At 41.0% G+C, this 26,358-nt stretch overlaps 4 protein-coding genes, 1 non-coding gene and 1 pseudogene across 5 annotated transcripts; 2 read left to right on the top strand and 4 right to left on the bottom strand.

Annotated features, from left to right (window-relative positions):
• The first annotated feature begins 1,678 nt into the window (after positions 1-1,678).
• LOC121762887 (DNA replication licensing factor MCM6-like) lies at positions 1,679-6,043 on the top strand. The gene is made up of 14 exons (XM_042158904.1): positions 1,679-2,278; positions 2,769-2,962; positions 3,064-3,253; positions 3,345-3,419; positions 3,638-3,867; positions 3,968-4,082; positions 4,158-4,232; positions 4,355-4,495; positions 4,601-4,804; positions 4,890-5,107; positions 5,205-5,314; positions 5,382-5,513; positions 5,612-5,742; positions 5,821-6,043. The coding sequence occupies exons 1-14, from the start codon at positions 1,760-1,762 to the stop codon at positions 5,947-5,949; spliced, it is 2,463 nt and encodes an 820-aa protein (XP_042014838.1). The 5' UTR covers positions 1,679-1,759; the 3' UTR covers positions 5,950-6,043.
• A 210-nt stretch (positions 6,044-6,253) lies between these two features.
• Positions 6,254-9,592, bottom strand: LOC121762888. The gene is made up of 5 exons (XM_042158905.1): positions 9,482-9,592; positions 7,301-9,110; positions 7,023-7,224; positions 6,743-6,945; positions 6,254-6,666 (listed from the first exon to the last, which is right to left on the bottom strand). Exons 2-5 carry the CDS (start codon positions 9,105-9,107, stop codon positions 6,587-6,589), a joined length of 2,292 nt encoding a protein of 763 aa, XP_042014839.1. The 5' UTR covers positions 9,108-9,110; positions 9,482-9,592; the 3' UTR covers positions 6,254-6,586.
• A 560-nt stretch (positions 9,593-10,152) lies between these two features.
• Positions 10,153-12,653, top strand: LOC121761147 (annotated as a pseudogene).
• An 8,066-nt stretch (positions 12,654-20,719) lies between these two features.
• LOC121759987 (thaumatin-like protein) lies at positions 20,720-21,764 on the bottom strand. Its single transcript, XM_042155584.1, has 2 exons — positions 21,572-21,764; positions 20,720-21,491 (listed from the first exon to the last, which is right to left on the bottom strand). Exons 1-2 carry the CDS (start codon positions 21,621-21,623, stop codon positions 20,815-20,817), a joined length of 729 nt encoding a protein of 242 aa, XP_042011518.1. The 5' UTR covers positions 21,624-21,764; the 3' UTR covers positions 20,720-20,814.
• Positions 21,765-23,410: 1,646 nt separating this feature from the next.
• TRNAV-UAC lies at positions 23,411-23,483 on the bottom strand. The gene has a single exon. It is a non-coding gene; the product is annotated as a tRNA-Val (tRNA).
• A 602-nt stretch (positions 23,484-24,085) lies between these two features.
• Positions 24,086-26,030, bottom strand: LOC121759986 (glycerol-3-phosphate acyltransferase 5-like). The gene is made up of 2 exons (XM_042155583.1): positions 25,343-26,030; positions 24,086-25,065 (listed from the first exon to the last, which is right to left on the bottom strand). The coding sequence occupies exons 1-2, from the start codon at positions 25,898-25,900 to the stop codon at positions 24,139-24,141; spliced, it is 1,485 nt and encodes a 494-aa protein (XP_042011517.1). The 5' UTR covers positions 25,901-26,030; the 3' UTR covers positions 24,086-24,138.
• Positions 26,031-26,358: the final 328 nt, after the last annotated feature.

Below are 26,358 nucleotides of genomic sequence, written 5' to 3' on the forward strand. Positions count from 1 at the left end.
CAATTAGACAATAGGTTGGAGGGCAAAATATCGTCCACGGCCATATCACAAACGGGAGCAAAAAGAAACGTTGATAGTATGTATTTTCTTCGACGAACTTATCATCTTCCTTTGCAATTTTAGCCATTTCTGTTATTCAACTTTCGACGATTTAGTCTTCAACGACATCGACTTAGTAAGACTTTTCAAATTAGTTTTTAAAAAATTGCATATTTCAAGAATAAAAAAGTTAATATGGGCAAACAAAGTCTATCTTTTCTTTACTATATTCGCCCCTGAACCGGAGCGAACAAAGTTTATGCCCTGTGTGTGATGTACAAGGTCCATAAATTATGGAGACATCAAAATCTTTGTATTTACATGTATTCGTATCGGATAGAATCTACTTTTCGAAATAAAAGGAATTTGCCAAATTCCTAAAGTAGGAAAACACTGACTTTTAGTTATAGTTATAATAATTGATTTTGCCAACCTAGAGTTGGTTCCAAAGCTAAATACATTGTTCTAGCCGTTATTCTACTGACTAGTTAGTTCTAGATAATTATGATGCTCGTATGCTGAAGCACTCCATAAACAAATTAGAGTGTAATAGCAAATACTATTGTAGTCATATTTGTAGGCTTTGGTGAATTCATCTATATCAGATATAGCAAGGCGAAAAGTACCACCGAATTTACTGAAATTCATAATTATATTTTTTTTATTATTTAATTTAAATAAATAGTACTAGTTGTAAGCGAAGTGCTTCATAGTGCTCGTGAATTCTGATTGTTTAATTATAATGTTTGAAAATAAGTGTAAAACCTATGACTATATAGTGTAAATGAAAGGTTTTTTTAGTATGCAATGTGGTGATGCCTTTGCTTGCTACTGTTACATGGTAATTGCGTTGTGTCATTTGTTATAAATAATTAAATGTAATTAAAGAAACAATTAATTTAATTGAATTGAATAAATCCGAATTTAACAGTGTTCGATCAAATTTGTACCATCCAATTCTAGTTTTGCAAATGCATGCCACAATTTCTGGGTGTAGCAGCCCACATTAGTAATTGATTAGTACTATTAATTAGAGGTTGATTAAAATTCTAATAATATTCCAAGTTTTTTTAATCTAAAATACTACCGCCGTCCCTGAAAATTTGTTCCAGTTTCCCATTTTCGTCCGTCCCCCAAAATTTGTCTCATTTCACTTTTTACCTTTTTTTTATAGTGGACCTCATATTCTGCTAACTCATTCATACTCACATTTTATTATAAAAACTAATATATAAAAGTAGGTCCTACAATCCACTAATTTTTTCAACTCACTTCCATTACATTTCTTAAAACTCGTGTCGGGTCAAAGTGGGACAAATTTTTGGAGACGAAGGTAGTAGTATATATATTTTCAAATAAAAAACTATTAAACCATAATTACAACATCTTGTTTAGAGCCACCAATAAGATCGTTCTAGGAGCACCAATTAGACTGTTAATCTTTTGTTTAAAAGAATTTATCATTTCTACCAAAAAAAACTATAAAGGTGAAATAAAATACAGTATAAATTTTATATGATTAAATCAAATCAAATCAAATCAAATAAAAATAAAAATAAAACCCTAGAAAATAGATTGGCCTCGAGTCCTTGACTACGTTTGGCGGGAATTCTATTGCGATTTTCCCGCCATAACCAGAGGAGCCCTAAACCGCCATTTAATCGATTCCTTTCAACATTTCGAGATTCGATAGAGTTTCTTCCTCACTGAGAAAAAAAAAATGGAGGGCAATGGATACTGCGTGGACGAGAAAGCAGTTCACGTCGAAAAGGTATTCTTCGATTTCCTCAAGACCTTCCGCGGCGGCGACGGCGGCGGCGGCGAGGCCTACTACGAGGCGGAGGTGGAGACGATGCGGACCAACGACTCCAACACCATGTACATCGACTTCTCGCACGTGATGCGCTTCAACGACGTGCTCCAGAGGGCCGTCTCCGACGAATTCCTCCGCTTCGAGCCCTACCTCAAGAGCGCCTGCAAGCGTTTCATCATGGATCTCCGCCCTACCTTCATCGCCGACGACAATCCGAACAAGGACATCAACGTCGCCTTCTACAACCTCCCCTTGGTAAAGAAGCTCAGGGAATTGGCCACCGCCGAGATCGGCAAGCTCGTCGCCGTCAGCGGCGTCGTCACACGCACCAGCGAGGTCCGACCTGAGCTCCTCCAGGGCACTTTCAAGTGCTTGGAATGCGGAAGCGTTATTAAAAACGTCGAGCAACAGTTCAAGTATACCGAGGTTTGTTTCGGAATTGAACGGATGGATTTGCCTATATCTTGTTGTTTAATTGTGAATTTTATAAATTGAAACCGTAAAATTATGTATTTGATCTCTGTTTATATTGTTGCTTTTGTGCCTATGGTTTGTCTTGATTTCTCTAGCTGCTTTAACTCCATTTGCAGCACAATGAATCATTTCTGTAACTTTGAGAGATTGTGTGAATGCTTATGGTGCAGATTGTGGCTCACTGGCTTGGTTTTTTTGCTGTTTTTATTCTCACGTTTCATAATATTTTGGGGTCTAGTGTTATCCATTGATAACAAGGTGATTGCATTGCGAAGTTCAACAAATTTCATGTTTATCTTAGATCGCTTGATAATATGTAGAATAAGTAGAGAACAATGCATTGTGTATGTTACTACTACATGAGTGCTTGTGCCATCAGCAAATGACAGATGCAGCTAAATGCTAACTTTGACTATTTCGGTACTCTCATCTTCACTTGCAGCCAATTATTTGCTTGAATGCCACATGTCAAAATCGGACAAACTGGGCTTTGCTGAGGCAAGAGAGCAAATTCACAGATTGGCAGAGAGTTCGAATGCAGGAGAGCTCTAAGGAGATACCTGCGGGTTCACTTCCCAGGTCGCTTGATGTCATCCTTCGCCATGACATTGTTGAACAAGCCAGGGCAGGAGACACGTATGGATCACTTACTTGGACATTTTTTTCTTTCACGCTCATCTCGCTCATCTCTAGTAGATGGTCATTAATTGGCTTATGTTCTTTCCATACAATTGCAGGGTTGTTTTTACTGGCTCGGTGGTTGTTCTACCCGATATATTAGCATTAGCATCTCCAGGAGAGAGAGCTGAGTGCCGGAGAGAATCTTCCAGCCAGGCCAGGGCTGGCCAAGAAGGGGTAAAGGGGCTTCGTGCATTGGGAGTGAGAGATCTATCCTATCGACTTGGCTTCATTGCCAACTCCGTACAGGTTGGTAACCTCACCTTTGCATCTGTGCTCATAGTTAATTGAATTCTGTTTGTGCTTGAAGAACATAGGATGTTATTTGTTTCTATTCTAGATCTCTGATGGCAGAAGGGATACTGATATCAGAAAAAAGAAAGATACTGATGAAGATGTTAGTCAGCAATTCACAGTAAGTTTCTCTAATCACAACATTATATATCTATATCACTTGACTGTTCATATTCAATGAATAATACCGTATCTTCCTTCTAGCTATCTCGTTACTCATCTTCTTGTTCTCATCAGTTATAATTTTTTATTTATTGCTGGTTCCTGTTAAATTTTCTGATTACTCAATTCTGTATCTAAATCTCAACTATCTTCTCTACTGTTTGACTGATCTTGCAGGCAGAAGAGTTAGATGACATACAACGAATGAGGAATACTCCTGACTTCTTCAACAAGCTAGTTGATAGCATTGCACCAACAATTTTTGGTCATCAAGATATAAAGCGGGCAATTCTGCTAATGCTTATGTGTGGTGTCCATAAAGTTACACATGAAGGCATCAACTTAAGGGGAGACATCAATGTCTGCATTGTGGGTGATCCCAGCTGTGCAAAGTCCCAATTCCTCAAGTGTGTAACTCTTCTATTGTTTCAGTTTGGTTTTTATTGTGTGTTTGTTGGTTGGTTCCATTGCTCATCATATCATCTCAATGTTTCCTTTTCCTGTCAGGTACACAGCAGGCCTAGTTCCAAGATCTGTTTATACATCTGGGAAATCTTCTTCTGCAGCAGGGCTTACTGCTACTGTGGCCAAAGAGCCAGAGACGGGTGAATTTTGCATTGAGGTATGTCCTTCTTTTGGGCTGAGGACTTTTTATATGACATTTTATCTTGATGTACCTCCTATCATTTGCTCTCAGGCTGGTGCACTGATGCTTGCTGATAATGGCATCTGCTGTATTGACGAGTTTGATAAGATGGATACAAGAGATCAGGTAATTGTAACCAAAGATTTTACTCCTCACCCACCCTCAATGCTGAGGCAGCTAATCTACAATTCTACATCAATAATTTGTGCCGGCAACTTCTTATGTTTGAATCGTGAATTTACTTTAAGGTCGCCATTCATGAAGCTATGGAACAACAAACCATAAGCATAACTAAAGCTGGAATACAAGCAACATTAAATGCAAGAACATCAATCTTAGCTGCTGCAAATCCCACAGGTGGACGTTACGATAAGACTAAACCCTTGAAGGTAAACATGTAAATGTATCGGGCTTCTAGGAATATCTACACGGTATTGAATGGTCCCAAGTTTGCTATAGTTTGCATACTTATTGTCCCTACATATCTTTTGCAGTATAATGTGGCACTTCCTCCAGCCATTCTTTCAAGGTTTGATCTCGTGTATGTGATGATTGATGATCCAGACGACCAGACTGATTACCATATTGCTCACCATATTGTGAGAGTCCACCAAAAGCGTGAAGAAGCACTTTCTCCAGCATTTACTACCACACAATTAAAGCAATACATCTCATATGCGAAGACTCTGAAACCAAAGGTTTCCCTCCTGTTTCATCATTAATGTGACTGTAGTTCTGCATGAACCGTTGTGTCTTTGCTTGACAGACTTGAATCTTTTGCAGCTGACCCCTGAAGCTAGACAATTGTTGGTGGAATCTTATGTTGCCCTTCGCAGAGGAGACACTACTCCCGGTAGTAGAGTTGCTTATCGTATGACAGTGAGACAACTGGAGGCTCTGATCAGGCTCTCAGAAGCAATTGCAAGGTCTCACTTAGATAACCAGGTTCAAACTCGCCATGTGCGTCTTGCCGTGAGATTACTCAAGACATCAATAATCAGGTCAGAAATTAAGCAACAACTTTTCTTGCCAGAAAATGGCCTAATGCTCTAGTAAATTCATTTCTCAGTAAATAATGTTGTGTATATTGTCTTGCAGTGTGGAGTCAAGTGAGCTTGACCTTTCTGAGTTTCAAGAAGAGGATAATGATGATGGTCATGATGGCGACGATGGTAGTGGTGGCAATGAAGATAATGCTCCTGGTCAAGGTGAGACAAGACTTACTCATTTGAAGGATGCATATTGGGCTTATCTTTCTATATCATGATTATGCAGAAAATGCAGCTGAAGCAGCAGCAGAAAACCAGAAGGCAAAGAAACTAGTAATAACTGATGAATACTTTCAGAGGGTTACTCGAGCACTTATCATGCGACTTCGACAACATGAAGATACTCTCACGCGCGAAGGTTAGTGGTCATCCATATGTTCACCACAAAATAGAGATTTTTTTCATAAAGAACAAAATCCAGTTCTGTTTTTAATGATATACCTGTGGCTTGTATAGGAACTGGGCTAGCCGGACTGAGACAGAGAGAGTTGATACAGTGGTATATTAGTCAGCAAAACGAGAAAAACAATTATACCACTATGGACGAGGCTGCAGCTGAAATCAGAAAAGTGAAGGCCATTATAGAGGTAAATAACCTTGATATCTATACGTATCAACCCTCTCTCTCGCTTGCTCTCTCTTACGCATTACTTATTTCGATACAGAGCTTGATACGGAGGGAAGGATTTCTGATAGTGGTGGGAGATGGAAGAGAAGGAGCAGAGGGTGAGAGCAACAAGCCTTCAAGAGATGACAGAATTTTAGTAGTGGCTCCAAATTATGTAGTAGATTGATTAGGTTGCCTTTTACAGTGGAACTTGGTACTATAATGCTGAGATTTATTGTGACAATGCTTTATAATTTACCTAGTAGAGTACTTATTAATTACGTTTGTTTATTAGGTTAAATTATAGTTTGAATTTTGATTCTATGATAGTTTTTTCAGTCCAAGCTTAAGTTGATGAGTGTTTGATATGCATCATATAGTTAAGTTGAAATAGGTTGAAGATTGAAGATTTCAAGCCACCATCAGCCAGAGGAATGAGAGACATGATTTCACTTTTAACTGGAAAACTAAGGAGACAAATGCAAGAAGAATTTCCTGGATAAAGAGTGATGTACTGATATGAAACTTTTTACAAATGAAAATTTAGTATTACAATGGCCCCAGAGGAGATCGATTCACGATGGATTCAGATCCGAGCCCCTGCTGGCAGCCTTATGCCAAATAAGAATCTAACTCAGTGCACGCTACGCTATTTATTCTACATGATTGCAACAAGGCACGGGTTCGTATGAACTCCAGATTGCAGATAGACTCAGTTAAAGCCATATACGAGTCTTATTAGTGCTCTCGATCAAACTATAAATACCCCATCCATCAATGATTATCCTCACCTCAGAGATTGATTCCGAATGGCATGATTATAATCATTCATTCCCTATATTCTTGTCAGCAATATCTTCTTCACTATCTTTTGCCGCTTCAAAAATTTCTGAATCATCAAAACCTGCTAGATCGAAAATTATAACGAGGCCAAAGAAAAGATCACATCATACAGAGATTTATAGAGATAGCTCGCTTACCTGCACCAAGAGCCTGAACATCATCGATCTGTGAGCCTAATTGCACAGCATTGACATTGACACCGGGTGGATCAACATCCATCCAACCTTTTCCTGCAGGGTTATCTGAGCAAAATTCCTTCTCCGTTACCCAGTCCTCAACTAAATCAATGTGCTCATAAGAAATGGTGTCAACACCTTCGTGTTGTTTGTCACCCGAAGCCCTGTGAATTAAGTAGGAATATGATTATACATACTTTTGGTTTTTAACATTTTATAACAGAGAAGATTTTCTGCTTACATGTGCTTCAAGGACATATTGTACTGAACATAGACAAGATCTTCAAGCCTTTTACGCTCCAATGAATTTGTCCTCTTATGCAAGTTTTCGAGAGGAATTTTATCTAGCTTATGCTGGGTTAAGCAGCCGGTTTGGCTGAGAACCCGGATAGCCAAGCGAGCCAAATTGGGACACCCCCCACCATATGTAAGCCACCACTCAGCTAAAAACAGTAAAGTCGAGGAAATAATAAGATGATTGCAGAATGTGATACATCAAGTAACAATAAGGAGACTCACTGGGAAGTAAAGTTTCTCGGGCTCTGATTGCCATCTTCCGCCCAAACTCTCCGGCACCACTGTGGTAAGCGGCTGTTTCCTTCATAATTTTATCCACAACCTTTTGGTCAGGAACCAGCATCTCTATGCAATCATATACTAGTGACCGAATGTGAAAATGTCCGTCTCCTTCGAGACTGTAAAAGAACTTAGGGTTCAAATAAAAACCGGCCGCGTGAAGGGGATGCCTTTGAAGTTGTTCCCACCTGCAATCTATGATGCTCCAATAGGTTATGTATTCTTCCTTAGAGCCAAGCTCCTTCTTAATAGCTTCTTTGGCTCGATACATCCCTGCAAAGACATATCCCATGGCAGGCATCTTTTGACTTCTGACTATCCTTGATAGTCGCAAAAGTGGATCTGTTAAACGTGTTATCAAGGCACATGAAGACCAGAATGATTGACTGCTAATAGTGTCTAGTACTGCATAGGCTTCTTGGTCCTTCGAGTAAGAACTTTCCATCCACTCCTCAGAAGTGACCATGGACTGCAAACTATGTCTGATATCGATCATCCTTTTTAATGTCATGAAATTTGTAAACGATCGTGTAGTTCCTATATCAACTAAATCCACTCCAAATGTGTACCGTCTCATCATGTTTAAGACAGTAGCGTTCGAATAGATATACCTCGATATTGATCTTGCCTGGTCAAGAACCATCTTCACTCTGGGCAGTTCTCCTATGTCCTGAAGCATCAAATCGATACAATGGCCAGCACAAGGGGTCCAAAAAATAGAAGGGAAAGTGTCTGTGAGTCTTTTCCCAGCAATAACATATCGATCTTCAATGGTGGTTACCACTTGCAGAACATTTTTCAGGCCAACCTGTTCCACTATCTCCTTCAACAATTCATAAAGGATATCCACAGAATCTATTGCACGAGATATATCGGCCAACCTCAAAAATACTGTACCTTCTGGACAGTATGCAAAAAAGTTGACAAAGGTTATACCTTTTCCCGAATCCCATTCATCTACTAAAATTGAGCAACCAGTCCTTCCCCAAGCTGCGGTGCATTGATCAACATCATATTTCACTTCATGAATCACATTCTTCAGAATCGAGCTCCTAAGGTCATGGTAGAAAGGGCCAACAGCTGCTGCACCTTGAGAAGCTATTGCATCAATCATTGGTTGAAAATAAGGAGAATTAGCAGCATCTGCAGGCAACCCAACATCGAAGAAAAAACGACCTACTGCCATATTAACGACAGAACTAGCCCTCTTCGAATTCCCAGCAGGATAAACAACCAAAGATGCATTACTCGAATTAATCACATCCGGTGCTTTCCTCACCCTCCCTTTCTTCTTCCTAACACCGCTTTTCCCACTCATACCATCCTCTCGGTCCCCATCCACATCCATCTCTCCGTCATGCTCAGTCATCTCCGGGACAGGAAGCAGCACGAGATCACTATTCAAACCACAACTATTGTTCACTACTTCAACAATACTGTTCCCAGGGTTGCCAAAACCAGACATCTCCTCCGCAAGTTTCTGTTTTTTCCTCTTCCTCACAGCAACCCCGTTCAGACTCTCGAGCATCTGCATCCGCACATCGGCTTGAACCCTCAAGCAAGTGGCAGCATTCCCTTTTTGGCCAGCGAGGTGCTCTTTAATCCTATGAATCCCGCCTCCCTTAAAAATCTTCCCACAGTATATACACTTGAGCTGAACCCTATCCCCAGCCTTAAACATTTGGCAATGCTTCCATGCCGGGTCATGCTTCTGCGAATTCACCGCTACCGGCTCCATATTCGAAGCCATATCCTAAAACAACCACCAAACCAAGGTATAAAAATTCAATCTTTGAATAGTATGTGAGAAATATCCTCTGGTAATCATGCCATAACCCATAAAACAAAAGGAAAATAAAGACAATAGACCAATTCCAGTATTGCAAAAGTGCCCTCATTGTGATAAAAACAAAACTACGAAACAACACATGAATTGGGAAAGAGGGAGATGGGTTCGACCAAGTTTCGTTATTTTTTCATATGAATTCGCCAATTAACACACATTATTGAATTTAACAAACGAATTGAGTTCTGAAACATGCAGATGTTGTCATATCGGGTTTAGGAATACAATAATGATCATGAATTTGAAAAGATGAGGAATATGGGTTTTCAATAACTTACCTGAAATTGATAAGAAAAAATACTGCTTTTTGCTGAATCGATTCGAGATTTGGATAGAGGAGATAACCGAGTTAGATGGATTAGGTTTTTCGTATCAATAGAAAGGGTAATGAGCCGGTCTGGGAATACCGATACCCACATTTTTTATTTTTCTTTATTATTATTATTTTTAGACAAGTATATTATACAAATATAAAAATAAATACACTATCATTATTAGACTACATATCATGGAAATTGATTATTCAATTAAAGTATATTGCTGCAGCAATTGAAATTCATATCAATATTAGTAGTGTTGATTGATGGATTTTATTAGGTTAAGTTTTACAAATACTATTCTGAATACTAAATAGATAGAATTTGTTTACTTTTGGTATAATATTATTATTAATTACTATATTGTTCATAAATTAATAAATAAAATCTGAAATTCAATTCATAAATTAAATTAAATTAAAGCTGAATATATGACAATTTAGCTATGCTAACAGGGAATTTTCACCAAATTAGTATTACTTGCACTAATTAGTCATTGCATTTACTCACAAATTTTAGTTGCACCATTAATCATTGAAAGACTTAATATTGACGTTTTTTGCAATATATTTATTATCTAGTTATTATTATTGTCATTATCATTATTATTATCACGAAAAGTTGAAAACTGAATTAACTAACCGCAGCTCGCCTCCATCTTCTTCATCCAATCCCTGCAATTTCCTCGATCTTTACCACAGAATTCGAAGATCTACAATTCCACCTCAAAATCGAAGAAGACGCGTTGCAAATTGCCTGATTCAATAATCAAATCTCATGGCGCAGCAATACACGCAGCAGTTCCTCAACACCGCGCTCTCGCAGCGCGGCCCGGCGGCGCTGCCCTACGCCGAGGAGACGAAGTGGCGCATCCGCCAGCACCTGATGCAGCTCGTGGAATCCTACCCCTCCCCGCACCCGAAGACCGCCGTCTTCACCCACAACGACGGCCGCGCCGTCACCCTCCTCCAGGCCGACGGCACCGACCCATCTCCTTCCACGGCGCCTCCTACAACATCCCCGTCCTCATATGGCTCGTGGAATCCTACCCTAGCCGCGCGCCCCTCGTCTTCGTCAACCCCACGCGCGACATGATCATTAAGCGCCCCCACCCCTTCGTCTCCCCCAACGGCATCGTCTCCATCCCCTACCTCAACTCCTGGCTCTTCCCCTTCTCCAATTTGTTCGAATTGGCCACGAATCTCGCCCAATTCTTCGCCGGCGATCCGCCGCTTTATTCGCAGCGCAAGCCGAACCCTAACCCTAGCCCTAATTTGAATTCCAGCATGAACCCTAACCCTACCCCTAATTTGAATTCCGGCTACGGGAGTGGCAGGATGGAGGATCCGGCGGAGGTGTATAAGAAGGGCGCGATTAACAAGCTGGTGAGGGATTTGAATGGTGATGTTAGGGATATGAGGAAGGGGAGCGAGGGACAGATGGAAGGCATGCTCGGGGCGCAGGCGGTGCTTCGGCGGCGCGAGGAGGAGCTGAGGAGAGGGCTGAAGGAAATGCTGGATGAGAAGGAGGCGTTGGAGCAGCAGCTGCAGGTGGTTTTGATGAACGCGGATGTTCTGGAAGGGTGCGTGAGGGATAACGAAGGGAAATTGGAGGGTGGTAACGTTGAGAGTATCGATTTGGATGAGGCGTTTGTGCTGTGTGATGCGTTGTCGAAGCAGAGGTTGGATTGCGCAGCTTCGGATATGGCGGTGGAGGATACTGTGTATGCGTTGGATAAGGCTGTGCAAGAAGGGGTGATGCCATTTGATCAGTACTTGAGGAACGTGAGGCTTTTATCGCGTGAGCAGTTCTTTCATCGTGCCACAGCTTCGAAGGTTAGAGCTGTCCAAATGCAGGCTCAGGTTGCTAGTATGGCTTCAAGGACGTCGATGCAATACGCTTTCTGATGCGGCAGTTCAGGTATGATGGTGGTGATGAAATGTCAGTTCATGTGTACATATTCCTGCATTTTGGCTGCTCAATTTGATGTTGGTAGGAAGCAGAACTTGTGTTGGTTTGTATTCGCGAACATGGCCAATAGTTTTGATGTGCAGTTCAAACAATATGATACTCCCTCCGTCCCACAAATATGAAAAACTAACATGAATGTAAAGAATACAAGCTATGTCTGTGGTGAGAGGTGTTGTAAGTCTGCTTCTATTTAGAACGAGAGTCGTTTGAGTATCATGTTTTGGTGATCTTATATGCTTCTCAACACATCTTAGTTTATAACATCTCTGTTGTCGGGAAAATCGGGTTTGTGGGGCACTTTACACTAAAGATTACGTAAATGTACCCATTTTGTTATCTATTCCAAAAATGGGAAAAACGCCAACCACATTGGCGTTTCTATTAGTAAAAACGCCAACCTCATTGGCGTTTATCTTCGCGTCGTATTGGAGGTGTATTTTCGCCAAATACAGCGACGGGAAAAAACGCCAATGAAGTTGGCGTGTATACCAGGTAAAACGCCAATGTAGTTGGCGTGTTTAATTAATAAAAACGCCACTGAGGTTGGCGTGTTATGCTTAAAAACGCCAATTTGAGCGGCGTGTTTCTGTTGAACCATATCCTTATCAGATCTCCCCCAACATCGCGACCCTAAACACTTTCCCTCCCCAAAACGATAAAACCCTTCCCAAACGCATAAAAACCTTTCGCTCGGGTCGACCCGGTGGTGGATTTAAGCGTGGATATTTTGAATTTGGCTAATTCTTTCAACCATTAGTCCTTCTAATCGGTTAGTATATCAAATTTTAGACTCATTCTTCTAAACATTAGTCTTCCAATATTTGATTGATTGTTGTGATAATATATATTGTAGTGTAATTAATATAATAGTTTGACCAATTATTATGGGTACACTAATATTTTGATGGATTATTATGATAGTATATATTTTAATGGAAATATTTTGACCAATTGTTATGCTATTATATGTTATAGTATATTTTATGGATTGTTATGATAATACATATTGTAGTGTATTTAATAGAATTATTTTGTCAATTTTTTGGCTGACTCTACATAATGATGAATGTAAAAATAATACATATTTATTTGTGTTTTACATTATTGCAGATAGTATGACGTGGTGTGTCAATTTATATTGGGGTGGAAAGATAATTCCCGGAGCAGTTATTTCGTATGATCCTCCTTTTGCTAAAGGATTCATTATGTTGGATGAAACAATTTCGTACGATGACCTTGTGGAAAAAATTTGTGAAAGGATGGGGATAAGCATATATGAAAACAATATTCAAATAATATGGAAACGTACTATATGCTTTGGATCCGGAGTCACGTTTATAGGTGTTCAACTAGAAGAAGTATGCATGCAACTAATGTTTAGTGAGAGTATGGTTATTGGAGGTGTAATTGAATTATATGTTGAGTATTCGGCAATTACTCAACATCATAGTCATCATGTCATAAGTTATGATGCTGGTACGTCAACGAGAGCCCAAGAACCATATTTTGCTGCAACACAAGATTTTGATGTTGGTACGTCTACGAGAGCCGAAGAACCATATTTAGCTGCAACACAAGATTTTGAAGCTGGAGGCGTGCATTTAGGGGATCGTGACAATTGTGATGTGGTGGAGGACATAATAGGTCCTGATAAAGCCGACTTTCTTGATCCACAATCACCTTATAATTCTGAAGATTCCGACACGGTTAGTACAGACTCAGATGGTGATCCGTCGGATGATGAACAATTTGTTGCTTCAAGACCATCCATTCCACTTGGAGAAACAGCACTTGGAGAAACATCAGTTGGTGGAAGGGCAGTTGGAGGAAGAGTAGTTCCACAGTTCCCACAGCCTGGAATCAACTACTTTCGCACCTTACCAGGTCCATATGATAGTTTTGATCCCAAAAACTTTGAGCGTGATGATCCCAGTGTGCATTATTGGAGTGAAAAGGATCCTACCAATGTCGGTTTGCATACTAAATTTAGAACGAAGTTGGAATTGAAGGCAGCTGTGACTCATTGGCATTTGGAAAAAATCCGACAATATACAGTTGTTGAAAGTAAAGGAAAGAGATGGCATGCAGTTTGTAAGTGGCCACAGGGAAATCCGAAAGATAAGTCCTTACCGCCATGTTTGTGGGAGTGCCGAGCAACACTGAGGAAGCATGATGAACACTGGCAAATTAGAGTGTTCAGCACTGCTCATACTTGCATGGGGGATCGTAACTATAATGGTCACGCTAATCTTTCGTCGGGTATGATAGCGTTGAGTGTTCGCCATCAGATAGAAAACGATCCTTGCTACAAGGTAAAAGCAATTGTGGCGGATATTGAAAATAGATTTCATGTCAAAGTTAGTTACAAGAAAGCATGGTATGCTCGGAGGACAGCGATTGAGCTTGTATACGGTGGATGGGAGTGGTCGTTCAAAGTTTTACCAGCTTATTTGAATGAAGTGCAAAGACAAAATCCTGGCACAATTGTGGAATGGATGCACGATGACATATTAAGCAATGGTATGAACAAGGTATTCAAGTACGTATTCTGGGCTTTTGGACCAGCTGTGGAGGCTTTTCAACTATGCAAACCAGTTTTAACGGTTGATGGAACTCATCTACGTGGACGATGTCGAGGTAAAATTCTTATTGCCGTTGGATTTGATGCTAATAAGAAATGTTTGCCTGTTGCATATGCCATTGTTGATGAGGAAACCAAAGAAAGTTGGAATTGGTTTATGGAACGCATTAGACTTCATGTAGCAAAGCATGAAATATGTGTCATATCTGATAGGCATGTGGGAATCATAGATGCAATGAATTCTCCCATATGGAAAGAAGAACCCAATGTGGGTCATCACAGATTTTGCTTGGTACATGTTAGAAAGAATGTTTTGCAGAATCACAAAGGTATCATGGTCAAAAGACTTGTTTGGAAAATTGGTATTGCTACCAAGAAGCGCAAGTTTAAGATCAGACGTCGTTTACTTCGAAACGTCAACAACGAGGCTTTGCAGTACCTTGATGCCGTGGAGTTAGAAAAATGGAATCTGGCGTATGACAAACACAAAAGATGGGGTGAGGTTTCCACTAATATGGTGGAATCTTACAACAATGTGTTGAGAGGCGCAAGACAACTCCCAATTAAAGCTTGCATTGATATGATATTCTGGAGGACAATAGAATGGTTCAATGACCGGTCAATTGCATCAACACAGTGTGCCACACCACTTACCCCGTGGGCGCATGAAAAGGTGTGCAAAAATGATGCAAAAGGTCAATTGCATAATGTGAGAGCACCCAACACAATTGCAGGGCATTATGTGGTTCGAACAAAGCGTCGAATTGGTGGAAAGGGCGCTAATAAGTGGAAGGTAAAGTACTTGGACTCGCACTGCAAATGTCAAAAGTGGCAGATGTGGAGACTTCCATGTTCACATGCAGCGGCAGTTGCGCGTTTTAGAAACGACAACATGCTGTCGCTTGTTGATCCCGTATACCGCACAAGTGTTTGGGTACACCAATATTCTACGGTGTTCAATCCACCCAGACACCAAGATTATTGGGCCGTGCCTGAATGGACTTTGCAATGTTCACGAGCTCAGTTAATGCCTAAAAGTCGCGGTCGATACCGTACTACTAGGATTCCTAATCAGATGGATGTCCGTGAAGCTGACCAGCCACGAGCCCGACGCCGATGTAAACATTGCCGTCAACCAGGTCACGACAGGCGCAACTGCCCGAATGCTCATTCAAGGATGGATACTCAGTTGGTAGATGATGCCGCTGACGATTTTTTGCATCCACCTCCACCAAGGATGGATAATCAGTTGATAGATGATGCCGCTGACGATTCTTTGCCTCCACCTCCACCAAGATATGCAGTTCGAGGTCGTCATTCTGTCAGTCACACTGATGATGTCGATCACGATTTTATGCCTCCACCTCCACCAAGATCTGCAGTTCGAGGTCGTCACTCTGTCAGCCACACTGGTGGTACAGGCGAACACATCGGTCTCAGTGATGTCCCACATTCTCCACCTCGGTCTTCTGTGCGAGACGAATATTTTGGGGTTGATTTAGAGAATGTCGTTGTGCGAGAGACTCCTCCGTCTAGACTCTCAACCGCCAGAATCGGGAAGGGGATCCGTAGCTTTTTTACGCGGAAAAGGCGAGACAATTGAACGTATGCATTGTGTAATATTGGATTTCTGTATTTAGCAAGATTTGGACTAATGTATAGGGTAATATTTGTATGTACTTATATATTGAATAATGATGAAATGATTAAAAACTCTTAGCTGTGGGAGCGTTTTTTTATAGGACACGCCGATGTGAGTGGCGTGTTTGAAGAGACGCCTACTTAATTGGCGTCTTTTCACTTTAAAACGCCAACGTGAATGGCGTGTTATTACTGAAACACGCCAACGGGACTGGCGTGTTTGTTCAGAATGTCCGCTTTCGGCGTAGAAAAAACGAGCAACGAAAAAACTAACTTAAAAACGCCAATGGCGTTGGCGTTTTTAAATAACACGCCAACGGCAATGGCGTCTTATTAAAAACGCCTCAGCCGCCTGCTCGGCACCTCAGCCGCCTGCTCGGCACCTCGGCCGCTGGCTCGGCATCTCGGCCGCCTGCTCGGCACCTCGGCCACTAACTTAAAAACGCCAACGGGAATGGCGTTTTTAAATAACACGCCAACGGGAATGGCGTCTTATTAAAAACGCCAACGGGAATGGCGTGTTTGTTCAGAATGTCCGCATTCGTCGTAGACAAAACGGGCAAAAATATAAACTAACTTAAAAACGCCAATAGCATTGGCGTTTTTCACAAAGACTTACATTCACAAAAACGCCAATATCTCTTTATTTGCCTGTTTTCATTTTCATTTCTACTAGGAAATAATAATTCAGACATCCAAATACTTAATCATAAAGACTTAAAATCAATGAGTTCAAATCAAATGAAAAAACATCAATATCAAATTACAGTAATATCAAGAGTTCAAATTAGTTCAATCGTCACGACGTTTCCGCATAAACAGACGCCGTATCCCCTTCCCAATAGTAGATGTAGATCTAGGGATCCTTGAGGGAGGAGTATCTTGAACAACAGCGTTCTCAAGATCCTCCTGCACAGACGACCGCGGTGGAGAAGCGGGGACATCACTGAGGCCAATATCTTCTCCGGTACCACCGGTATGGCTAATAGAATGACGGCCTCGAAGTGCAGAGCTCGGTGGAGGTGGGTCCTCAAAATCGTCATCGGAGTCGTGTACGAACTGAGATGACGACTCTCCGCGGACGGTTTTCTGCTTGGTTCGTCGTTTTGCCTTTTGCCTTATGGGTACGTCCACGTCCATTGCAGAGCGCTGCGAAGGAGGGTAGTCCATCAGCTGAGGCTCCCCGGATATCTGCAGTCCTTCTTCAACCATCCTCGAAATGGTTTCCATATCCGGACAGAAATGTCCTGTCGCAGCTCGACCACTTAGATAGTGACGTATTTTGTGAAGCGTCTCCACCTACAATTTTTCAAAGTTAAGTACATATCATAATATGAATTTGAATAAGTAATCAGGGTTTAGTTAAGTATGAATAATGTACCGTAAAGTTATGAGAAGATGCGGTTTCGTGGAATCCCTCTTCAGCATGCACGCCGGGTTTGGTTAAATACACCACAGTGATCTGGCGAAACCAATTCATATATTCTTCCGTTGCAACAGGCTCAGTACTGTCCTCCAGATCAGTCCATATCGTAAAGTGTCTGTTGTCCCACTCCTGTATATAATTGGCGTGCCATTGAACCCAATTCCGACCAGCTTTTCCACGGCGATCCTGTTTCAAAAAATCAGAACCGTGGAACCGGGGGAGATCCGGGATATACGGTTGGACAATCCCGAATTGGCGCAACACTCGGTGTGGCAGGTGTGGCTCAGCCAGATTCCAACAAATAAGCGTTGTGATCGACATCCATATAGGACGACCGGCATCACAACTTTCCGGCAACTCCCGGTGGAGATAAGGCCTCCAAATAAACTACATGTGATACAAATTTTTCAAAATAATTTCCATAAAAACAAAAAACAAAAAACCAAAAACATTTTATAAATATATGAAGTACCTGATTAGGATGCATCATGGAGAACTGATCTCGGAAATTTTCAACACAATGTCCGGGTGCTTTTACATATGACGCCGGGCCATTCCATCTAAAAAATTTAAATTATGAGCGAAGAACACGAAAATTGATGAACATTAAGTTTAAAAACGCAATTAATGAATAACTTACGCGCTTGCACATGGTAGATAGTCTGTATGCACGGGATCTAGCATCCTCGGTCTAATATTTGGGATTCTCTCCCAAGCCCAAAGTTGTAATAGAGTTAAGGCTCCCCCTACATCCGTCCTCTGACCAACGGCCCGCTTCACACAAATTGTGGTACAAGCAAGCAAGCGTCGCCCCACCCCAGCTATATGTAGAACACCGTTCTATATCCATGAAAAAGTGTAGGTAGAAGAACGGAATTTTATTTCCGGTGGCGTTGGGGATCATCAGACCACCAAGTAATAGCAGACAATAGATACGAGCCCGCTGAGCATATATGTAGTGTTCGTGGTCATTAGACAGCTCAATCCTCAATTGGCGCGATAAGCTCGTCTGCTTAAAAGCCATTTCCTTCAACTCGGATGCTTCCGGTATGAATCCTAGAAAATCCATACACCTGTCCGTCCAATATCCCGCGTCCGTCGGGGGGATGTAAGTTGTCAGAGCCTCTCCATCAACTTTCAGGCCCCATAAGACCTCCACGTCTTCCAGTGTCACAGTCGCTTCACCGACTGGAAAGTGAAACGTGTGAGTCTCTGGCCTCCAACGTTCAATCAGAGCTGTGATAAGATGGTGGTCAATTTCTTTTGGTTTACCACACCTTAACATACCCCCAAACCCCATCTGGTCCACTATTGTCAAGACATGTTGCTGGATGGGAACATCCCAAATTTTTCCTTCAAATCGTCGGCAGCGTACATCTTCGGATGGAACTCCTGCCCATATGTTGTTAGAGACGTGTTGTCTCTGAAAATATAATACAGATGGATCCGCAGGACCACATGCAAGCCGACGACGAGAGGTTGAAGATGATGCCATAATTTACCTACATAATTCAAATTCAACAATAACCAACCATAACATTTAATCCAATTTCATAAACCAAATTCAACAATAACCAACCATAAACCATTTCAATAATTAGATACAATTTAATCCAATATCACAAAATTGAACACCAACATCAAATAAGCAAGTTACACAACATTGCACATTCAAAATCATAAACCAATTCACCTACACAAAATTAACAATTTCAATTAACAATTCGCCCAACCTACCAATTTCAATTTTGCCTAACCTAAACAAATTTAACAATCTAAACTAATCAACCAAAACCCACATAAATCAAAACAATTTGCCCAATTTTTTAGCTATAAAAACCCTAGGGTTTAGGCTTATAATCAAATTTATACACAAATTAACTTAAACCCAACACAATCCAACATAATAATCAACAATAATATCATTCAACCAATCCAAAATGCATAATATTTCTACTCAATTCACAACCCATTACAAACCCTAGCTATCCACCAATTACTATAATTATGTAAAAGGTAAGCATACTAACCGAATAAAATAGATGAATTTGGGGGAAAATAGCACCGATTGATGAATGTAGGCCGAAATCACGGAGAGAAGGCGCGCAGCTGGAGAAATCGCGAAGGCTGTGTGTTGTGAGGTTTTCGCGATTTGGGGGAGGAACGCCTGGTATATCAGTCTGATTAAACACGCCACTCAGAATGGCGTTTTTCATGATTAAGTAAATACGCCACTCCGGTTGGCGTCTTTTACAAAACGTCAATATGTTCGGCGTTTCAACAAAGAAAACACGCCATTTACAAATGCGTTTTTTTATTTATACACGCCAACCAAGTTGGCGTGTTTAATCGTAATTACAATCCGAGAGCATACACCCAAAATACGGCACAAGTATAAAACGCCATCATCGTTGGCGTATTTACCTAAAAACACGCCAATGACGTTGGCGTATTTACTAATAAAAACGCCAATGTGGTTGGCGTTTTTCCCATTTGTGGAATAGATAACAAAATGGGTACATTTACGTAATATTTAGTGTAAACTCCCCCACAAACCCGATTTTCCCTCTGTTGTCTGCCTGTTTCTGATGTTGATGTTTGGATTTGCCTTTGTCTGATTTTAAATGAGAAAATGCTGTCCCCTGCCTCCACTCCACTTTAGTTAACAACTCAATCACTACTGTAAAATCACATAGTAATCACATTCTTCCCTTAGGGCCTCTACTTTTGTACCTTAGTTAGATTGGCCTCTGGTCTTAACTGCACCTTTGCATCCATAGCCCTTCGCCCGAGCAGCGAGCACCATCTTGATTTTCAAACTATGCCGTCTATGGAAGTAAGTTTCATACAACTAATTTATATGTCTAATTGCAATTCAAGTGACTTCACACACATTGTACTTTTTTTGTATGCGGATTTTTTGGTTATGAGGCTTTGATCCAAATTTGACCTTGGTATACAAGTTTGCATTCACTCGTTGAAGAGTATGTAGGTATAATATGTTGATCTTTTCTTATTACGATCATTGCCTTGAGCTACTGAAGTATTATGGGCATGATTCTCATCTGGAATTGTTGTCCTTATATTGAATTATAGTACTATTCCTTTAGTAAATTTACTAAATTTTCAAATGCCTTAATACTTACGAGTGATTGGATCATTTATAGTAGTCTTTTTATATTCATTTCATGCCCCCCAGTGGAAGCAAGTCATCAAAAATAGACACAAAGGCATATATTCCATTCGGCCACATTAAGTCCCTAACATAACTCATTATTTAAACCATACATCCATTATATTAATATGATTTTTTTCCTTGTACTTTTTGATATATCCACCCTTAATAAAGTTACATTTTCTCTCATATTTTATTACATAATAATATTTTTTTTATTAACGATCCCTTGGTTGTAAAAGTTAACACAAATTATAGACCAACTAGTGCCAGCACACCCGCACTAATCATTTTAAAGTTTAAAATCCAACTAAAAAGAAACTCCCAAATCATCAAACACCTCTTGAAATCATTCAATATATGCTTGAAGAATCACTAATTAAAACCATCTTTGGAAAGAATCACTTCCAACAATAATCATCCAAAGTCTAATTAAACAATAACCAAACTCTGAAATATACATAACTCAATAAATCATCATAAAATCACCCAAACAAAAATCAATTGGGAGGGCAAAAGGTGATCACATACCTATTTGCCCTACAACTCTTAAGCCCACTGGCCTCATCAAAGGCATAACTATAAGCCCTAGGGCACACCCCCTTAAACACCTTCGAATACGTCGTCGCTCCGCACGTCGCCGCGGTCCCGAACCTCCCCGTGCAGCAGAACCGGTCCCCGCCCATCCCCAAGCACGCGCTCTTGCACGCCACCACGCGCCCTCCCCTCCTCACCGCCAGCTCCTCGGGGCAGCACGCGTTCACGTCCCCCTCGCACGCGGCCACCCCACACCCGGCCGATCCCCCCACCGGGACCACCGACACGGGCAGGTTGAACCCGTCCACGAGGCTGACGTCATAGTAGTGTGTGGGGCTGCCCGGGGTGCCCAGGGTCATCTCGACTACCGTGGTGGGCGGCAGCCCCCCCAAGCCCCTGCACTCGAGCTGGCCGCTGCAGTCGCCGCTCTGGCAGGGGCTCCCCCTGCCCGAGGCGTCGAAGCAGCAGCCCTGGCGGGCCCACATCCGGCCCGACCACCACTGGGGGGCCTCGATTACCGTTTGCTGCCCCGGGGAGAGGGAGAAGCCGCCGTTGTTGAGGGTTCCGTGGCCCGAGTTGCCGAGGATTGCCGGCCAGATTTGTTCCTTGCAGTTGTTGGCTATGATCAGTTGAGTTCCATCTGTAAAATCAAAATTAGTCATGACAAAATGTGGAAAAAGAAGAGAGAATGATGGAACTGGATAAGGGAAATGAATATACCGGTAGAGAAGAATGAGGTGAAGAGGAAGAGAAGGAGGATTGAAGTGGACATGTTCAATTGTTGCAGTGAGCTTGTGGGGAAATTGGATTTGGAGAAGTGTGGAGATGGAAGTGATATTGATATAGGGAGGGAGAGAAGGCACGTTGTTGGTTGCGGTTTTTTTTCACACAATTCTCTTTTCGTGGAAAAAAGGTGGGAAAGTGGAGGATTTGTTTTTTTACTATGTTTTTGGTTGTTACAAATTCGACCCACTTCTTGTTCTTTTTATTTTTTTTGGGGGGGGGGGGGGGGGGTCTTTACATGTTTAATTTATTGATCTTGTATTATAAAATCAATAATTAAAAGAAATTAAATTAATTGACCACATAACTAATTAAATGGCAAGTTAAATTGATAGTGCAAAATGTGTATAGGGATGTGATGCTACACAAATACTTATAGTACAAGCTTTATTCATGGTAGAGTGTGATTAGAATGTGGAATATATAAAAGTTGTGAGCAAAATAAGAAGGACGAAGAAAAATAAGAAAAGAGAATTGTGAAAATTAGAAATAGATGAATTATAGATATTTCAACAAGAAAAGAGATGATTTTGATCTCCTAATCTATAAGATTTTTAATTCTTAAGTATAACGGTTAAAAAAGAAAACGTAAAAACCAAGTTTTGAGCGATCCAATTTATGGGTTGCATCAAATGGGGTGCTTTCCGATAAGTCTCCTTTTGCTATGCAAATGTAATATGTAAATTGATGCTATATGCCTATACTGGCTATACATATGTAAGAATGGTTATTTAGAACTTAGAAGTAATTTGTTTTGGTCTAAAAAGTAGTAGTAGTATTAGTACTAATTATGCATACTAAAGTTTATTCTTTGAAGGAAAAAGTCTACAACTTCTCAATTTACAATAAAATACTTTCGCATGAGCTTTTTGGGTTTAAATTATTGTTCCAAGTTCAATTCGATATGAATATTTTTCGAAATTGAATTGTTTGATCAGTACTTTCTCAGCTTTAATAGTGTCTTATTTTCCGAATTTCATTCATAAAATAAGGTATTGCTAGTTTGTTCGTCGATAGATTAGGCACGGAACAAATAGATAATTTATCGATATCATCGATCTTATATCAGTTTATGTCAATCGAATTTTATTTTTTTGAAACATACAAGACAATTAAGTCATACAGGTAAATATAGTATATTCATTCATATGAAGAAGAAAAAAAACGTGAATGTTAGTTACACCGATGATGAGAATAGAAAATTTTGGTACAGGTATTGATTAGTTAGCTGAAGTAAAAAACGACAAACACTTATCGGTTTAGAAAAAGTGCATTTGACGATGTGACAAAAGATTGCGTCACACAAGTAACCTTTTTGAGGGATGCAAAAATTATCAAGTTACCAAAACTTACAAATTACCTACAAAGAAAGTGGATTTTGCAAAATGGAGGTAAGAAGCATAATACTCCATTCGTCCCTCTTTAGAAGTCCCGGTTGATCAATTTCGAGCGTTCCGCTTTAGAAGTCCCGGTTGGGATAAACTAATAAAAAAATACCTATAAAGTAAGTAAAAAAGTGGGTCCCAACTGTTGGGTTACAAACCCATCCCACATCGGATGAGGGGGAAAGTTGGAAGGTGTATATAATTCCTGTCCAACCCCAATTAGTTTGAGGCCTTTTGGGAGTGACCCAAAAACAAATCCGTGCGGGCTTGACCCAAAGCGGACAATATCAAACTAATGTTGCAGTCGACGATCCTAACACCAACATCCATTACAACTCTTAAAGCGGGACGGAGGGAGTAATAATGAACCAAAGTGGTAAAAAAATAAAATTGTTACTGCCCAGGATCGAACTGGGGACCTTTAGTGTGTAAGACTAACGTGATAACCACTACACCACAGCAACTTATTGCCCTATCTTGAATGATATGTTTTAATAATGAAACCAAAATCTTGATAACAGGCAACACCAATTTTGGTAAAAAGTGAATAAAAAGATAGAAAACGTGTGTACCGGAACCTCTGGCACGACGAGAGAGAATCCTTAGTTAGAATTAGATTACAATTCAACATATTTTTTGTGTAATTTTGAGAGTAATTATTCTTTAGATAGCACTTAAAAAATAAGAAAGTTGTAAGTTGCGTATTCGATTTCAAGGGATTTGAGATCTTATTAAAAGAAAACTTATTCTTAAACTCGTTTTATACTCATGTCACATAGACGTACCGCTACTGCAGAAGAAAAATAGCACAATCCTTTTGTGTATCATTATTAAATACAACGCAATTCTAATATATTTTTATTGCATAAAAATATTAATAATAGTAAAATAAAACATTGATAATACACTCAAAGCCAATTTACAAATAAGTAATGAAAAGTTCCCCATCCCTAATTTCTACATATAAATGTTACACAATCCAAGTCATTATTCGACACTTCATAGCAACAAAAAAAATTCTTCAAACTAAAAAATGATAACAAAAATAAAAAAACAACCCCACCTAAAAAAAAGAATTATTAATTATACAAAACAATAAAACTACACAAACATAATCAATTAATACAGCATAAAACTTCCAACCATCTTCTTCAAAGCTTCAACAACTTCACCGGCCGGAGAAAATTTCCGATCAGCAACAATCCCATCATTTCCGGCGAGAACTCTGTACTTATCCCTCCTCGTGAAATTGGTGCACTCAAACCCCAGCGTCGCCGCCAAGATCCTCTGCACATAATTCGCCACATCGTGAGGACTTTTTCCGGCGGCGCAGGTGGCCTCCGCCGGCAGCTGATTCAGAAACGTCACCTCGTAAACCGGTCTCGGGTTCATGAAGAAGAAAATCGGGTCCATCGCCTTCCACCCCCTCGCCGTGGTGGCGTGGAACATCCCCACTCTGTAATTCATCGCCACCGGCACGATCTTGTCGGTGAGCTCGGCGAAGAGGGCGCTGAACCGGAGGAGGAACGGCTCCCGGCACGTCGTCCCCTCGGGGCAGACGGCGAGGTCGCCCTTCTCTAATTGTGCCTTGATCCGCCGGGCATCGACGTCGCGGATCCGGGTCAGCCGGATGGTGGGGATCGGGGAGAGGATCTCGGAGAATCGGGAGACGGAGTAGGTGACGGCGGGGATGCGGCGGCGGAGGACGGCCGAGAGGACGACCGGGTCCATCAGGGTCCGGTGGGTGCAGACGAAGAGGACGCCAGAGGTGGAGGCCGAGGCCGGTGGGGGAGGGTTTCCCCTTACGACCACACGGGCCCCGAGGAGCGGGGAGATGCGGGTCGCCACCGACATGGGGAGGAGTACGCCGATGGCGATGCGGACGGTGGCGAGTACGATGCCGTTGGGGATCCAGAGGAGGATTAGGAGGGCGGTGGCCGGGGTCGGCTTTTTGGCGAGGCGGCCGTCGTGGAAGATCACTGGGAGCGGCCGGACGATGTGGCAATCGAGCGTTTTCATGGTGATTTGACGTGGGTGACATTGTTCCTATTAAATCACCAACAATTTTAGTTAGATTTTCGTATTAATTTGATTGTTAATTTATTACTATTTTCGACCATCAAATTTTTTTTTTTTTCGATTCACCACAAACTTTACTATTGGATTTACTAATAGACTATTTGCATACTCAATTGTTTAGTACTAGTATTATACTATCTCATATGCACGACATTATTACTATACTACAAATATGTACTAATGAAATAAAGTACGAAACACAACGACAAACGACACCAACAAAATCGAAACCAAGATAACTCACCTTACACAATGGTAGCAACAATGATCCACAAATAGAATTATCCCTTCCAAGCCCCAACCTAGGCTCTTGATCATCACCAAACAAGCAAGCAACTCTCTCACCAATAGATCCAACATCTTCTTCAACAAATCCAGTAGCATATCCGAACCGATTCGACCCAAGCTCAACCCCGACAACCTCATCCGCACGCATATGCTCCTTCACGAACCTCTCCACCATCACCCTCGGCATTCTAGTGACAACCACGCGTCTATCGCACGCGCTATACACTCTCCAAGCCTCCATATCCACGTCATCTAAGTAGAACTTAGGCAACACGGCCCTTGCCACCGCCTCAATCTCGGACATGGGGACCCCGGCCGTGGCCACAAAGATAGTGAGCTTAAGCCCGATTTTCTCTCCCCCGGCCGCCTCAAGAAGGCGGATCACCGGCCATAAGGCCAACAACAACGCAAAACGAATCAGCCCGGATGCCTCAAATGCTATCAACATGAAGTAGGAAAACACATCATGTTCCTTCAAAAGCGTCCCTTCAAGCTCAGCAATGATAGACTCCATTACTTTGATCTTTACCCTAAAAACTTAGATTTTTTTTTTCAAATATGTTTCAACAAAATGTGCAAAATTGAGATTTTGATTATAACGATGATTAGATGAAGGTGGATATGACTATGGTGTAATAGAAAGAGAAGGCTGTTTATCAGTTTACAACAAACTATTTTGCATGAGGTATTATATATACACAACTTCAACTTGTTACTTTTTTTTTGTGGGTTTTAATTCTTTTGTGGGTCTACACGCCACGTAAGCTAGGGAGAATTTTTTATAACGTAAAGTTCAACAACTTTTGGCTGAATTGAAATCTTTAATATTGTTAGTAATCCAAGTGTCCACACAAAATTTGGGTATGTCAAAATTAGGTCACGTACTAATGTGTGCAGCCGTAATTTTGAATGCTAATTTTGAAATGAAAATATAATTAAAAAGAAGATTTTATTGAAGAGTGATTCTAGGCT

The sequence above is a fragment of the Salvia splendens genome, chromosome 13 (assembly GCF_004379255.2).
Source record: "Salvia splendens isolate huo1 chromosome 13, SspV2, whole genome shotgun sequence".
NCBI classification, from domain to species: domain Eukaryota; kingdom Viridiplantae; phylum Streptophyta; class Magnoliopsida; order Lamiales; family Lamiaceae; genus Salvia; species Salvia splendens.